Source organism: Melanerpes formicivorus, unplaced genomic scaffold (genome assembly GCF_026170545.1).
Source record: "Melanerpes formicivorus ecotype bairdi unplaced genomic scaffold, bMelFor1.0.p_v2 SCAF_181, whole genome shotgun sequence".
In the NCBI taxonomy this organism is placed as follows: Eukaryota; Metazoa; Chordata; class Aves; order Piciformes; family Picidae; genus Melanerpes; species Melanerpes formicivorus.
The window spans coordinates 236,978-253,607 of record NW_027142533.1 but is presented as its reverse complement, the minus strand read 5'-3'; the positions used below and the strand labels follow the sequence as shown (position 1 = coordinate 253,607).

At 58.9% G+C, this 16,630-nt stretch overlaps 1 protein-coding gene across 1 annotated transcript in view; it reads left to right on the top strand.

The window, feature by feature from the left end:
• The window catches only part of LOC137457518 (retinoic acid receptor RXR-alpha), a 147,815-nt gene that overhangs the window by 95,766 nt on the left and 35,419 nt on the right, over window positions 1-16,630 (top strand). Inside the window, exons 2-3 of the mRNA XM_068169389.1 lie at window positions 7,507-7,772; window positions 14,626-14,776. Coding sequence (XP_068025490.1) covers window positions 7,507-7,772; window positions 14,626-14,776 — 417 coding nt within the window. The remainder of the gene's footprint in view (window positions 1-7,506; window positions 7,773-14,625; window positions 14,777-16,630) is intronic.

The window sequence follows — 16,630 nt, the reverse complement described above, 5'->3', positions numbered from 1 at the left end:
TGTCAGCTCATGGCTTGGACCACTACACTCTGTGCTGGGTTAGGAACTGGCTAGAGGCTGAGCCCAGAGAGTGGTGGTGAATGGTGCCACAGCCAGCTGGTGGCCAGGCACCAGTGGTGTGCCCCAGGGAGCAGTGCTGGGCCCTGTGCTCTTCAACATCTTCATTGATGATCTGGATGAGGGGGTCGAGTCAGTCATCAGCAAGTTTGCAGATGACACCAAGTTAGGAGCAGATGTTGGTCAGTTAGAGGGTAGAAAGGCTCTGCAGAGGGACCTCGACAGACTGGACAGATGGGCAGAGGCCAACAGGATGGCATTCAACAAGTCCAAGTGCCAGGGGCTGCACTTTGGCTACGGCAATCCCATGCAGAGCTACAGGCTGGGGGCAGAGTGGCTGAGAGCTGCCAAACAGAGAGGGACCTGGGGGTGCTGATTGACAGCTGCCTGAATATGAGCCAGCAGTGTGCCCAGGTGGCCAAGAAGGCCAATGGCATCCTGGCCTGCATTAGGAACAGTGTGGCCAGCAGGAGCAGGGAAGTCATTGTGCCCTGTACTCTGCATTGGTTAGGCTGCACCTTGAGTCCTGTGTCCAGTTCTGGGCCCCTCAGTTTAAGAAGGACATTGAGACACTTGAAGGTGTCCAGAGAAGGGCAACAAGGCTGGGGAGAGGCCTTGAGCATAGCCCTATGAGGAGAGGCTGAGGGAGCTGGGGTTGTTTAGCCTGGAGAAGAGGAGGCTCTGGGGTGACCTCATTGCCCTCTACAACTACCTGAAAGGTGGCTGTAGCTGGGAAGGGGTTGGTCTCTTCTCCCAGGCAAGCAGCACCAGAACAAGAGGACACAGTCTCAAGCTGTGCCAGGGGAAGTTTAGGCTGGAGGTGAGGAGAAAGTTCTTCACCAAGTGAGTTGTTAGCCATGGGAGTGTGCTGCCCAGGGAGGTGGTGGAGTCCCCATCCCTGGAGGTGTTCAAGAGGGGACTGGATGTGGCACTTGGTGCCATGGTTTAGTCATGAGGTCTGTGGTGACAGGTTGGACTCGATGATCCTTGAGCTCTCTTCCAACCTTGGTGATGCTGTGAGACTGTGAGACTGTGAGACTGTGATCCTGGCTGATCTTAGAGCTCTTTCCCAAGCCCAAACAGATCTCTGAGGGCAGCAAACACAGGGAGGATTCTGCCAGATGCCCTCCCAGCCCAGGCAGTGCCAGCCTGTGCGCCTGCCCTGCCGTGCAGCGCTGCTCTCTCTGTGTGTGACTCTCTCTTGACCAAAATAAACTCCAGGCCTGTTTCTAAATACAAAAAAAAAAAAGAAAACAACCAACAAACCCAAAAGGAGTTCTCAAAGCATTTCCCCTCCTGCCCCACCCATGAATTGCAGCTATTTTCTCTGTGTCTCCTTTGTTTAAGCACAACCAACCTCCATCTATCTCATCAGATGCCCCATGGCAGCCAGGGGATGGGAAACAAGAGCTCTTCAGCAGCTCAGGAATTTGCAATGAAGCTTTTTTTTGTGCTCCTTCTCTTTCCCCCCACCTCCCCCTCTCTTTCTCTCTCAACTCCAAACCAGCCAGCCACAAGATTTGGATAGGAATTCTCCCCCCCCCTCCCCCCCATAAAGAATAAGGCATTTAGGGCAGGGCCACATGATCCTTCTCAAGCCATCTGAGTTGTGGGGCTGCAGGGAGCTGGGTCTGTGCCTCCAGCTCAGCTCTTCTGCTGAGGAAGATGCCAGGGCTGAAACCATCACACAAAGACCACAGCTGGGGGGTGTGTGGGGGGATTGATCTGGTCTCCAGATAAAAAGCCTGGGTCCTGTTTTGCTGGCAGGCTGCTCAGTGCTGCCCTTTCCCTTAGCAGCTAGCTGTCCTTGGAAGACCACTGGCACTGATGGACTCAATGATCTTTGAGGTCTCTTCCAACCTTGGTGATACTGTGAACCATAGAATGGTGAGGGTTGGGAGGGAGCTCTGGGCATCATCCAGTCCCTGCTAAAGCAGGGCACCTCCAGCAGCTTGCCCAGGATCATAATGGCCAGAAGGGGTTGGAATCTCTCCACTGAAGGAGACTCCACAACCTCTCTGGGCAGCCTGCTCCAGGCTCATACCAAAGATGGTTGATGGTTGGACTCAATGATCCTTGGAAGGCTTTTCCAACCAAAACAGTTCCATGATCCATGTGTGGATGCAGCTTGGATGGGCAGGCTGGACCCACTGGGAGCTGCTCTTGCTGAAAGCATCCAACTCCACATCTCCTCCCCAGCCCTCACCACACCCCAGCCTTCTTGTAGCCCCCTCCAGACACTGGAAGGCCACAATTAGGTCACCTCGAGCAGGGACACCTCTCAGCTAGACTCAGCTGCTCAAGGCCTCCTCCAGCTTGGCCTTGAACAGCCCCAGGGAGGAGGCAGCCACAGCCTCCCTGGGCAGCCTGTGCCAGAGCCTCACCACTCTCCTGCTGAAGAACTTCCTCAGCTCCACTCTGACCCTGCTCTGCCTCAGCTTCAAACCATTCCCCCTTGGCCTGGCTCCAGACAGCCTCACGCAAAGTCCCTCTGCAGCCTTCCTGCAGGCTCCCTCCAGCTCTTGGAGCCATCAGTTTTGGGGGTTATTTTTTACTTTTAAGGGCATTTCCTCAGTCTTGGCTTCCCCTCCCCTTTTAAATTTATCCTTTCCTCTCTCTCCTTTGCAATTCCAAAGTCCTTCAGGAGGTTTGTGATGAGAGAGCTCTGGATCTCGAAAGAGAGCTCTGGATGAGGTGTTGGGTGACAGGTTGGACTTGATGATCTCTGAGGTCTTTTCCAACCTTATTGATTCTATGATTCTATCTCCCAAGCTCTGGATCTCTCTCTCTCTCTCTCTCCACCTTGAGTCCTTGGATCTAGATCTAATGAACCTGAAGCAAACCTGAAGCAAACCATCATCCAGTGGTTGGACTGGATGATCCCCAGAGGTCCCTTCCAACCTCCATGGGCTGCCCAGGGAGGTGGTGGAGTCCCCATCCCTGGAGGTGTTTAGGAAGAGCCTGGCTGAGGCCCTTGGTGCCATGGTTGAGTTGATCAGATGGTGCTGTGGGTGATAGGGTTGGACTGATTGATCCTTTATTAGAATAAACCAAACCAGGTTGGAAGAGACCTTCAAGATCATCGTGTCCAACCCATCAACCAATCCAACCCACCCAAACAGCTAACCCATGGCAAAGGGTCTCAAAGAGACCCAAAGGTCTCTTCCAACCTGGTTGATTCTATTCTAAACTGTCTTCTCTTCCACTGTTCTGGGATTCTGTTTCCCACCCTTAGAGCAGGATTTAAGGCAGTGGAGGAGGAAATGCTTGGATGAGGAGTGGAAACACCCCAGTGGCTGAGGGGCTGCTTTGAGGCAGGATGCTCTGAAGGAGTTCAGGTCTGGTTCAGGTTTCAGAGGGTTTGGCCAAGGGTGCTGTTTTGTTTTGGGGGGGTGGGGGGTGAAAACACAGCCAAATGTGTCTGTGCCTGCACACACTTCTCCCCCGTGGGCTTGCTCAGTGCAGGGTTCCTCCTCCCCTCGCCTCTTTCCTCCTCTGTTGTTGTTGCCGGAGTTATTTTCTCCAGCCCAGCCCTTACCACACACACCCAGTTCCTCACTGGCTGCCGGGGATGGTGTCTGCTGGGGAAGCAAAGTGTGTAAACAGGATGGGTGAGGGGAGCTGGCTGGGGGGCTGCCCGGGGCTGGGGAGCTGCTGTGGTACCCAGGGGCTGGGGGTGTGGGGAGAGGTGCCAGCCCCACACGTGCTCTGCTTTCTGATGTGCTCCAGGAGACGTGGGCTGGCCGCCAGTGACCTGCCTGTGACCCCTCCTGCCTGAAAGAGTCAGGAGCTTTTGAAAGGAAGGACTGTGCTGGCAGGTCAAGTGCCTGTTTCCCCTGGCCAGGGATCCACTGCATCCTTGGAAGGGCTCCATCCATCACCTTGGCTAACTGGGGCCTTTCTGGAGGTCCTTCAGGGAAGGGCTGGCTGGGACCCTGTGCCCAGACACAGAGTGGCTGCAGAACCAGCTCCTCCCTGTCTCCTGGGACCTGGCCTGATGGTGGGAGCAGAGCCCACAGCCCAGCTCTGCAGGGCACATCCCAGCCCCCAGCCCTGCTCCTCCTCCCAGCCCTTTCCTTCGCTCAGAGAGCCAGGAAGGACCATCCCAGAGTGCCAGACCCCAGGAGCAGACCCCGGAGCCAGGAGGAATTTCTGGGGGTCCCTTTTGTGTCACTCAGCCACAGGTGACCATGGCCAGTGGCTGTCTAATACTGAACATCCTGTGAGAGCTGATGGGGGGCAGACCCTGGGGAGAGGGATGGCCAGACCCTGGGGAGAAGGATGGCCAGACCCTGGGGACAGAGATGGCCAGACCCTGGGGACAGGGATGGCCAGACTCTGGGGAGAAGGATGGCCAGAACCTGGGGACAATGATGGCCAGACTTTGGGAAGAAGGATGGCCAGAACCTGGGGACAGGGATGGCCAGACCCTGGGGACAGGGATGGCCAGACCCTGGGGAGAAGGATGGCCAGAACCTGGGGACAGGGGTGGCCAGACTCTGGGGACAGGGATGGCCAGACTCTGGGAAGAAGGATGGCCAGACCCTGGGGACAGGGATGGCCAGACCCTGGGGACAGGGATGGCCAGACTCTGGGAAGAAGGATGGCCAGAACCTGGGGAAGGAGATGGACAAACCCTGGGGAGAGGGATGGCCAGACCCAGGGGACAGGGATGGCCAGACCCAGGGGACAGGGATGGCCAGACCCTGGGGAGAAGGATGGCCAGACTCTGGGGAGAGGGATGGCCAGAACCTGGGGAAGGAGATGGACAAACCCTGGGGAGAGGGATGGCCAGACCCTGGGGACAGGGATTCTGTCCTCTGCCATGGCCACAGTGACACCTGCCAGGGCCACAGGCTCCTTTCAGCCTCAACAGTGGAAGCTGGCTGGAGCACAGGGTCTGTCCCACATGGGACAGGACCCCCATGGCTGGCAGTGCCCCAGCCCTGGAGCCTGATCTCCAGTTTTGCCTCTTCTGCTCCTCCTGGTACTGGGAGCAATGGGATTTGGGGTGCAGTGTTGGAAAGTTGGGTGCAGGAATGGGAGGCTGGGAGCTGTGATGGGACCCTGGGTGCAGTGATGGGACTCTGGGTGCCCCAGTGGGATACTGGGAGCTGTGATGGGACCCTGGGTGCAGTGATGGGACCCTGGGTGCAGCAGGAGGATACTGGGAGCTGTGGTGGGACCCTGGGTGCAGCAGGGGGATGCTGGGAGCTGTGATGGGACCCTGGGTGCAGTGATGGGACTCTGGGTGCAGTGATGGGACCCTGGGTGCAGCAGGGGGATGCAGGGAGCTGTGATGGGACCCTGGGTGCAGTGATGGGACTCTGGGTGCAGTGATGGGACCCTGGGTGCAGCAGGGGGATGCAGGGAGCTGTGGTGGGACCCTGGGTGCAGTGATGGGACTCTGGGTGCAGTGATGGGACCCTGGGTGCAGCAGGGGGATGCAGGGAGCTGTGGTGGGACCCTGGGTGCAGCAGGGGGATGCTGGGAGCTGTGATGGGACCCTGGGTGCAGCAGGGGGATGCTGGGAGCTGTGATGGGACCCTGGGTGCAGTGATGGGACCCTGGGTGCAGCAGGAGGATACTGGGAGCTGTGGTGGGACCCTGGGTGCAGCAGGGGGGTGCTGGGAGTTGTGATGGGACCCTGGGTGCAGCAGGGGGGTGCTGGGAGTTGTGATGGGACCCTGGGTGCAGCAGGAGGATACTGGGAGCTGTGATGGGACCTTGGGTGCAGCAGGGGGATGCAGGGAGCTGTGATGGGACCCTGGGTGCAGCAGGGGGATGCAGGGAGCTGTGATGGGACCCTGGGTGCAGCAGGGGGATGCAGGGAGCTGTGATGGGACCCTGGGTGCAGCAGGGGGATGCAGGGAGCTGTGATGGGACCCTGGGTGCAGCAGGGGGATGCAGGGAGCTGTGGTGGGACCCTGGGTGCAGCAGGGGGATGCAGGGAGCTGTGATGGGACTCTGGGTGCAGCAGGGGGATGCAGGGAGCTGTGATGGGACCCTGGGTGCAGCAGGGGGATGCAGGGAGCTGTGATGGGACCCTGGGTGCAGCAGGAGGATACTGGGAGTTGTGATGGGACCTTGGGTGCAGCAGGGGGATGCAGGGAGCTGTGGTGGGACCCCCCCTCTCTGGCCCTGTGTTTGCTGGGAGGTCCTGGTGGGTGCTGGGGTGAGGGGTGGGGACGGTGGGGCCCCTGCCCATGCTGCTTTCCCTCAGCTTCTCCTCACAGCCCGGGGCTGGGGTGGGGGGAGGGGGGCAGGAGCCAGCCCCTTCCTCAGCAGGGATTGTTTTGCAAGCAGCGTGACAGGATGAGGAGGAAATGTGCCAGGAATGGCTCCGTGGCTCCTCTCAGGAGAATCAGAGGCTATTTTTAACCCCCCCCCTTCCCGCCTCCCCCCCACCCCTGCTCCCCAGGGACCATGGAGCTGCTGGGGCATGGGCAGGCACAGCCCATTGCTGCCTGCTGAGAGCTGCTCCTTGCTCCCTGGGCAGCTTCAGCCACGTTCCTCCTCAGCAGCACACACAAACACAGGCTGTGTGCCCTGCCTGGACACACAAACCACATGTGCAGATGCACAGAGGTGGTCCCACGGTGGGGAAGGTGCTTGCTGAGCCCACAGCAAGCCCAGCCCCAGGAGTGTTCCCTGGACATCCACCAGGGAATCCCCAGCTCAAGGGAGCAAAGGTCCAGCAGGGCAGAGATGCTCCTCTTATAAAGCCCTGCTGCACCCACCACAGCTCCCAGCACCCCCCTGCTGCACCCAGGGTCCCATCACTGCTCCCTGCATCCCCCTGCTGCACCCAGGGTCCCATCACAGCTCCCTGCATCCCCCTGCTGCACCCAGGGTCCCATCACTGCTCCCTGCATCCCCCTGCTGCACCCAGGGTCCCATCACAGCTCCCAGCACCCCCCTGCTGCACCCAGGGTCCCATCACAGCTCCCAGTGGGGGAGCTGGGACTGTTCAGTCTGGAGAAGAGAAGGCTCCCAGGAGACCTAATTGTGGCCTCCAGGATCTGCAGGGGGCTGCAAGAAAGCTGGGGAGGGACATTTGAGGGTGTCAGGGAGTGATAGGACTTGGGGGGATGGAGCAGAGCTAGAAGTGGGGAGATTGAGATTGGATGTGAGGAAGAAGTTGTTCCCCAGGAGGGTGGTGAGAGCCTGGCACAGGTTGCCCAGGGAGGTGGTGGAAGCCTCATCCCTGGAGGTGTTTGCAGCCAGGCTGGATGTGTCTCTGAGCAACCTGCTGTAGTGTGAGGTGTCCCTGCCCATGGCAGGGGGTTGGGACTGGCTGAGCCTTGAGCTCCCTTCCAGCCCTGGCAATGATTCTGTGACCCCGAAGGTCTCTTCCAACCTGCTGAATTCTGTCTTCTGTACTCGGAGATGTCAGAGCCTGTGCTGGGTGGGAGTCTCAACCCCGTTTCTCTCTTTGCTCTCTTGCAGATTTCTCCAGCCAAGTGAATTCCACCTCCCTGAACTCGCCCACGAGCAGGGGGCCCATGGCCGCCCCCTCCCTGCACCCGCCCCTGGGGCCGGGCATTGGCTCCTCGCTGGGCTCCCCGGGCCAGCTCCACTCGCCCATCAGCACCCTCAGCTCGCCCATCAACGGCATGGGACCCCCCTTCTCCGTCATCAGCTCCCCCATGGGCCCCCACTCAATGTCTGTCCCCTCCACCCCCAGCCTGGGGTTCGGCACCAGCAGCCCGCAGGTAAGGGGCAGGCGGCGGTGGGGACCCCGGAGCAGCCTCCCCCGTGGGGTGCCTGACCCACAGCCAGCTCTGGCCTCTCTGCTGCCAGCCCTGCCAAGCCCAGGCAGACTGCTCAGGCTCTCAGCTAGTGACAGGACTAGGGGGAATGGAATGAAGCTGGAGGTGGGAAGATTCAGGCTGGAGGTGAGGAGGAAGTTCTTCCCCATGAGAGTGGTGAAGCCCTGGGATGGGTTGTGCAGGGAGGTGGTCGAGGCCCCAGCCCTGGAGGTGTTTAAGCCCAGGCTGGATGAGGCTCTGGCCAGGCTGATCTAGTGTGGGGTGTCCCTGCCCATGGCAGGGGGGTTGGAACTGGGTGATCCTTGTGGTCCCTTCCAACCCTGACTGATTCTGTGATCAGACTTCATCTCAGGCAGAAAGCAGAAGCTTGACCTTAGAAAGGAGTTCTGCAGAGGAAGAGAAGTTGCCCCTTGGGCTGGGCTGGCTGGGGGGCTGGTGGGGTTGATGTCCCTGGAGGTGTTTCAGAAGAGCCTGGATGAGGTCTGGTTGATTAGTTAGGGTTAAGTGGTTGGTTGGACTTGATGATCTTGGAGGCCTTTTTCCAACCTGGTTGAGTCTCTGACTCTGTGAAGCCCAAGGGGGAAACTGAGCCAGAGGTATCCTGCTGCTCCAGCCAGAGCTGGATGGCTTCAGCCACCTTTGGGGCTGCCCTGGATGGGCTGCAAAGGACCAGCACAGCCAGGGTCCAGCCATCCCTCACCTCCCATCAGCTGTCACCTCCAGTCATCCCCACGCTGGGGGTGAGGGGGGAGCATGGGAGCACTGAAAGGGTCACTTGGGGGCTTCTGTGGCAGTGACAATGTCCACAGCCACCTTGGGACTGCCTCCACAGCGTGCTGCTGCTCAGCTGAGCAGCCCCTTCCCCTCCCTGGGAAGCAGCACAGCCCCTCTGCTGCCAGCTCATGGTTCCCCATGGGGGCACACACACCCGAGGGGTCCCCTGCCCCCTTCTTCTCTGGCAGGGGAAGGGCTGATGTTCTCTGGCTGAAGATTATGTGGGGTAAAAAAGCACACACACACACCCACACCCTCCAACTAGGGAGAGATAAGCTGGGCTTAAAAATAGCAGGCTTGGGGCTTGCTGGCCAGCCCCTGCCACCTGTTGCTGGCTGCTCCCAGGGTATGTTTAGTAAAAGGGCAGCTTAAGGAATTGGTCACCACCTGCCACTGGCTGGGGCTTTATTTATTCCCAGCCCTCTCTGGGAGTCCAGCACCTGCCAGCACCTTTATTTTTAAATATTGGCCTGGTTTATTTCCAGAGATAACAGTTTGGGTTGGGGTTTCTGTCTTCCCCCTCCCCCCCACCCTCACCCCTTATCTACCATGGGGCTGGGGAGGGCTGGGCTCTGCTGGTTGCCATCCCTCAAGCAGCATCTGCAGGCCCCAGCATGTCCCTGCTGGCCAGAGAGGAGGCAGCTTTATTTGTCTTCTGCTGGGCTTTGTCCATGCAGGATGCACCCTGTGACCCCCAGAGCTGTGTGGGAGCCTGCAGCCTGGTGCTGCTGGGTCCAGATGGGTCCCACTCCCTGGTGCTGGAGGTGAGGGGGGTGGACATGCCACCCCCTCCCATCCCAGAGCTGTGTGGGAGCCTGCAGCCTGGTGCTGCTGGGTCCAAATGGGTCCCACTCCCTGGTGCTGGAGGTGAGGGGGGTGGACATGCCACCCCCTCCCATCCCATGACCCCCAGAGCTGTGTGGGAGCCTGCAGCCTGGTGCTGCTGGCTCCAGCAGGGTCCCACTCCCTGGTGCTGGAGGTGAGGGGGCTGGACATGCCACCCCTCCCATCCCAGAGCTGTGTGGGAGCCTGCAGCCTGGTGCTGCTGGCTCCAGCAGGGTCCCACTCCCTGGTGCTGGAGGTGAGGGGGGTGGACATGCCACCCCTCCCATCCCATGGCCAAGGGAAGGGGAACTGAAAGAGCCCCTGGGAACGAGCAGCCAGGGCAAAATTTAGCAACTAGAGCACCAGAGTGGTGGGGAAGGAGTGGGAAAGGGCCACGTGAGGCACCTCAGGGGTGAGCCACAGGCAGGGCAGAAAATGGGGAAGGGGTGATGCCCCCCCCGGGCTCCAGGGGGGCTTGGCTGGGTAGGAGCCAAGGGAACTGAAATAAAAGGCAGCCATGGGGCAGAAAGGGGAATTGAGAGCAGGGTCAGATGGTGCTGGGGAGCGAGCTGGCAGCTCCAGCCCTCTCATCCCTTTGCTCAGGGACTTGTCTTAAGTGGTTTTCCTAGAGGTGACAGATAGGAAGGAGGCCCTCAGCCCGGTGGCTGCTGCCATCTGCTCCCTGTCTGGGCGCATTAGGTCCTTGTCCTCCTCCCTCCAGTGGTGCCCACCTGGGCTCGCTCAGGAGCACAGCAGGAGGAGGAGGAGGAGAAGGAGGAGGAAGAGGAGGAGGAGGAAGAGGAGGAGGAGGAGGAGAAGGAGAAGGAGGAAGAGGAGGAGGAGGAGGGTGCAGGCAGCAGGGAGGCTGCTCAGAGGGGAGCACAGCCCCCAGCCTGGGCAGCGCAGCGGCCGGCACAGCCCGGGGGGTAATGAGGCGTGCGGCCCCCGACGCCGGGCAGGGCTGGCACTGATGGAAGGTGGTTTGAATCAGCTGGCAGATGCCACTTGCCATCAGGCCATGCCTCATCGCCTCTGGGGAGCCAGCAGAGCAGAAGGGCACGGGGCAAGCGAGGCCTGGTGGGTCCCACAGGCTGGGGGCTCCCCGGCCCCACCTCCTGCCAGCGCTGGAGCTGGAGCACTGCCCCTCTCTCCTGTTGGATGCAGCAGAGGTGAGGAGCCAGCAGGTTCCCAAGAGCTGGAGCACTGCCCCTCTCTCCTGCTGGATGCAGCAGAGGTGAGGACCCAGACGGTTCCCAAGAGCTGGAGCCCTGCCTTTCTCTCCTGCTGGATGCAGCAGAGGTGGGAAGGAGCCAGCAGATTCCCAACAGCTGGAGCACTGCCCCTCTCTCCTCTTGGGTGCAGCAGAGGTGAGGAGCCAGCAGGTTCCCAAGAGCTGGAGCCCTGCCCCTCTCTCCTGTTGGGTGCAGCAGAGGTGAGGAGCCAGCAGGTTCCCAAAAGCTGGAGCACTGCCCCTCTCTCCTGTGGGGTGCAGCAGAGGTGGGAAGGAGCCAGCAGGTTCCCAACAGCTGGAGCCCTGCCCCTCTCTCCTGCTGGGAGCAGCAGAGGTGAGGAGCCAGCAGGATGCTGCAGGATGCTCAGAGCACTGCCACTGCCCTCCCCCCAGCCCTGTGTGCACTTCCCAGGCCCTTGTGTGGTTTCCAAAAGCAGCCCCCAGAATCTGCTCCAAATCAGGGAGTGTCCCAGCACCCAGCCCCGCTGCAGGAGGGGTTCCTGGTGCTGAGCTGGGCAGGGAGTGAGGAGTCTGTGTGGCAGGAGCTGGCTGAAAGGGGGGAGGTGGTTTGCAGTGCTGAGCGAAGGTCCCAGGCAAAGCAGGGGGCTGAAGGCAGCAGCTCTGCTGCTTGCTGGGGTTCAACACTGATTTGAACCTAAAACTACAGGGAAAAGAGGAGGGGGCAAAGCAGGGTTTTCAGTAAGAGCTGAAGGGGAAGGCTCCATGGGGCTCCCAGGGCTGCCTTGGCTCAGCTGCCCCAGGCACGGCTGGCAGCAGCTCGGGGTGCCCGGGGCAAGCGGACAGAGACCAGAGGCAGGATTAGGTTGTTGCAGAGCTGCTGCCCTCTGTAAGGGTGCCTGGGGGACCTGAGAAGGAGTTGAGGTTGGGATTTGGTTTTGATAGCAGCAGGAATAAAGCTTTGCTTGCCAGCAGGGACAGCATTCAGTCCCTGGTGCAAGGAGCAGGGCTGGGAAGGAAGAGCAGAGGAGTCCTGGTGTCAGTGGGGAAGCAGAGTGCTGGTTCCTCCCTCGTCCCTGTTCCCTTGCTGAGTTGTCCTGGAGCAGAAGTGCTGTGCCAAGGGGGTGTGTGTGTGGGGGGGGGCTGCTGCCTCCCCTTCTGCCTCCTCCCTGCCTGCACGTGCTGCCAGTTGGGCTGGGTGGCCGCCAGCCAGGAGGGGAAGGGGCAGGGCAGGCGCCGGGGTGGTGTGGGAACCAGGGGTGCACGTGGTCCTCCCACTGAGACCTGGGGCTGGTGATGTGGGAGAGGAACCAGTGACTTCCCCCAGCCCAGCCCAGGGCTGACTCAGCTCTGACTGGGGCCTCCTGCTGATGCATGGAGCCATGCAGGGCGGTGGGACCCCCAGCCCTCAGGAGCTGCTGCAGGGAGAGGTTGGCCCTGTCCTGCTCTGCCCGTTGAGAGGGTCAGCAAAGCTGGGGAAGGGTCTGGAGAGCTCCTGTGAGGAGCAGCTGAGGGAACTGGGGATTTTTTCAGTCTGGAAAAGGGGAGGCTGGAAGGAGACCTTCTGGCTCTCTACAGCTCCCTGAGAGGAGGCTGGAGTGAGGTGGGGGTTTGGTCTCCTCCCTAGGAGCAAGTGATAGCAGGAGAGGAAATGGCCTCAGGTTGTGCCAGGGAAGGTTTAGGTTGGAGATTAGGAAGAATTTCTTTGCTGCAGGAGTGGTCAGGGATTGGCAGAGGCTGCCCAGGGAGGTGGTGGAGTCCCCAGCCCTGGAGGGGTGCAGGAAACCTGTGGCCATGGCACTTGGGGACAGGGTTTAGTGGCCTTGGTGGTGCTGGGTTGCTGGTTGGACTGGGTCATCTTAGAGGTCTTTTCCAACTCAAACAGTTCTCTGGTGCTATGGTTGTCCTCCCCCAGCTGCTCTTGGCAGGCTGCTTGGGTGGGCTCTGTGTGCTGCTGGGACTGGAGGAAGTGGTGGTGAAAGGCTCATCACCTTCAGCAGGCAGCTGGTGCCTTCTGCCCCAGCTCCCATGTGGCAGCAGCTGGTGACACCATGGCCACCATCTGCCCCTGGGAAATGGCCCCAGGAAGTGCACTGGGAGGAGCTGCTGGAGCTGGTGACCCTGAAGCCATGGAGGGATGTGCTGAGGCAGTGCTGACAGCCCCTGCAGCCCTTCTCTCCCCACAGGCAGCAGCTCTGTGCCTGGGGACCCACAGACCCCAAAGGGAGCTGCTCCTGCCTGGGGACCTGCTCAGCCTTTCCCTCTCTGCTCTCTCACAAGCTAAGCAAACAGCAGCTGAAGCCCAGGAGCATATCCCTGGGTGGCACTGGGTTCCTGGCTGCCTTTCATTCATCAGCTGGCACAGGCAGGGAGAGAGAGGGAGGCAGCTCCAACCCATTTCTCCAGGGTGGGTTTACCTTGTTCTGTTCTGCAGTTGTTAGTCATCAGCCTGCCAAATATTCCCCAGCAGCCTGCAGCCTGTGAAGGCAGAGGAGCTGCTGTGCTGCTCTAATTGACAGATCACAAGCCCTGGGACTCCCCTGAATTAATTTGTGACAAGTGCAATTGCTGAGAGTGCCTCTGTGAGAGGAGAGAAACACAACCAATCCAAGCACAAACCCTCTGCATCCAACCTGCTTCTAGCAGCTGGCAGGGAGGGAGGCTCTGAGCTAGTCCCTGCCAGGCTGGTCCCCAGGAGGACAGCCACAGCGCTCCCAGCCAGCACTGCATCCATCCTGAGCTGGCCAAACACAGCTCCTCCATCCCCTCTCAGACCCAGGGCTGCTGTGAGCTTGTCTCCTTTATCACTCCCTTATCAATCCCCTGTGTCCATAGCTCAGTTTGCAGACGTGGAATAGAATCTGGCAGAGGCTGCCCAGGGAGGTGGTGGAGTCTCCATCCCTGGGGGTGTTCCAGAAGTGTGTGGCCATGGGGACACAGTTTAGTGGCTGTGGTGGTGTTGGGTTGACAGTTGGGCTCGGTGACCTCAGAGGGCTTTTCCAACCTCAGAGATTCCATCATTCTGGGAATAACAGCCCTGCCTTGCTGCACAGGGGGAGGTGGGAATCAGGTGGGAATCAGGTGGGAGGTGGTGGAGTCCCCATCCCTGGAGGTGTTCAAGAGGGGATTGGATGTGGCACTTGATGCCATGGTTTAGTCATGGGGTCTGTGGTGACAGGTTGGACTCAATGATCTTTGAGGTCTCTTCCAACCTTGGTGATGCTGTGAAACTGTGATACTGTGATCTCAGGCATCCTTCCCTCGGGGCCAGCTCCACAGGGCCATGCCAGCACCCAGCTCTCACCCAATTCTCCACTTTCTTCACCATCTCTTGGGGACTAAGCTCACCAGGAAGGGAAGGTGAGGTGTGAGAGGCTGCTGGAAGGAAGGCTGGAGGTTGCAGGCAAAGGTTCCAGCTAAGCCAGCTCTGGAAAGCCAGGCCTTGTTGCATCTGGGATCTCTTTTATCTGCTGTGAAGCTTTCCTTTGGCTAGATCATGCTTAAAAGGATGTCTGCAAATTGCAGAGCTAAAGCACAGCGTCCTGCTCCTCATCATCAGTGTGAGTGCTTGCTCCCAGCCAGCAGCTCTCCCCCAAACCATCACTGCAAACCATCTCCCTGGTGGCTTGAAGCCAGGCTGGCTTGTGAGCATGGGCAGGGGTCTGGCAGTGCAGGAGGAGCTCACTTCCCCTTCAGTCATGCAGGAGCATCCTTCATGGGGTGGGCAGTGTCAGCTCTGCATGGCTCCTTGTGTCCTTGCTCCTTCTGCCCTGGTGCCAGCAGCAGGAGCTGTTGGCATCATGCTGCCAGCTGAGAGCTGCACCAGCTGCTATGCCAGGGCAGAGGATGAGAGCTTGTGCCTTTGGTCTCTGGAGCCATGTGCCCAAATCATCCTCTTGGTTCAGCTTTGTGGGTGGATGTTTTAAGTGACACTTGGCCCCTGGGTACAGGGGCAAGGCCTGCTGTGCCCTGACTCCCTGCTGAGCACCCTGCTTCTCTCTTTGACAGCTCAACTCACCCATGAACCCTGTCAGCAGCTCAGAAGACATCAAGCCACCCCTAGGGCTCAATGGAGTCCTCAAAGTGCCAGCACATCCCTCAGGAACGATGGCCTCCTTCACCAAGCACATATGTGCCATCTGTGGGGACAGATCTTCAGGTAAGGCTGAGGAGTTGAGCCCAGGAGGGGCTCACAGCAGCAAGCTTGGGCTCTGCTCAGGTGTGGATGCCCTGGGAGAGCATGGGGAGGGTTTGCATGGCTCCCTGCACACAGCAAGCATGAGCAAGGGCTCTCCACCTGGAGAGAAGCTGCCCACACCCTATGAGGAGGAGATGAAAAGTCCCTTGTTGATCAGTCTCTCCCAGCCCATCTGGTCTGGGGCAGGCTCTGAGCTGAGCCAAGAGACCTCAGGTCTCTGCTGAGCAGTGGTGTTAGATCCACAGCCTGTCTGAAGAGAGGACCTCAGTGAGTGTTCCTCTCCCTCCCCATCCTTTGATCCATAGTGATGTTGTCACACAGTGCCAGATAAAAGCTGTGCTTCATGTGGAGTCTCTCCACTCCTGGGAGATAAAGGTGTGCTGATTCCCTCTGTTCCCAGGCTGGTCTCAAAGCTTTCTGCTCCAGAAGTGCTCTGCTTGTCTAGTTTGTGAAGTCTTTAGGGACACTTTGGGCTCCTGCTGGGCTCTGGGACTGGAAGAGAGAGGAGGGTGGCTGCATGCTGCAGAGCAGGCTGGGCCCTGGTGTGAGGAGTCTGGATGGGTCACAGAGGGTACAGGACCTCCCCTGTTTCACTGCTGCTCTGCCTCATCACTGATACAGGGCTGTAAATGGTGAGAGCTTTTCCTGGGGACCTGGAGTGATCTGAAAGGCCCTTTCCAACCCCAAATGATTCCATAAGCCTCTGCCTCCATCCACCTGCCTTTCAGCTCATAGAGCTCCTGGGAAGACCTGATGATCTTAGTGATGAGGCAGAGCAAACAGGGGTGAGCTCAGACCCTCAGTGAGCTGAAAGGCCTTTTTCAACCCCAAATGATTCTCTGATTCCATAACCCTTTGCTTCTGTCCATCTCCCTTTCAGCTTATAGAGCTCCTGACAAGTCCTGATGGTCTTAGTGATGAGGCAGAGCAAACAGGGGTGAGCTCAGACCCTCAGTGAGCTGAAAGGCCCTTTCCAACCCCAAATGATTCTCTGATTCCATAACCCTCTGCCTCCATCCATCTCCTTTTCAGCTCAGAGGGCTCCTGGGAATTCCTGCTGGTCTTTGTGATGAGGTAGAGCAAACAGGGATGAGCTCAGACCCTCAAGGATCTGAAAGGCCCTTTCCAACCCCAAATGATTCTCTGATTCCATAACCCTCTGCCTCCATCCATCTCCCTTTCAGCTTGTAGAGCTCCTGACAAGTCCTGATGATCTTAGTGATGAGGTAGAGCAAACAGGGATGAGTTCAGACCCTCAGTGATCTGAAAGGCCCTTTCCAACCCCAAATGATTCCATAACCCTCTGCCTCCATCCTCCTGCCTTTCAGCTCACAGAGCTCCTGACAAGTCCTGATGATCTTAGTGATGAGGTAGAGCAAAGAGGGATGAGCTCAGACCCTCAGTGGGCTGAAAGGCCCTTTCCAACCCCAAATGATTCTCTGATTCCATAACCCTCTGCCTCCATCCATCTCCTTTTCAGCTCAGAGGGCTCCTGGGAATTCCTGCCGGTCTTTGTGATGAGGTAGAGCAAAGAGGGATGAGCTCAGACCCTCAAGGATCTGAAAGGCCCTTTCCAACCCCAAATGATTCTCTGATTCCATAACCCTCTGCCTCCATCCATCTCCCTTTCAGCTTGTAGAGCTCCTGACAAGTCCTGATGGTCTTAGTGATGAGGTAGAGCAAACAGGGGTGAGCTCAGACCCTCAGTGAGCTGAAAGGCCTTTTCCAACCCAAAATGATTCTCTGATTCCATAACCCGTTGCTTCTGTCCATCTCCCTTTCGGCTCATAGGGCTCCTGACAAGTCCTGATGGTC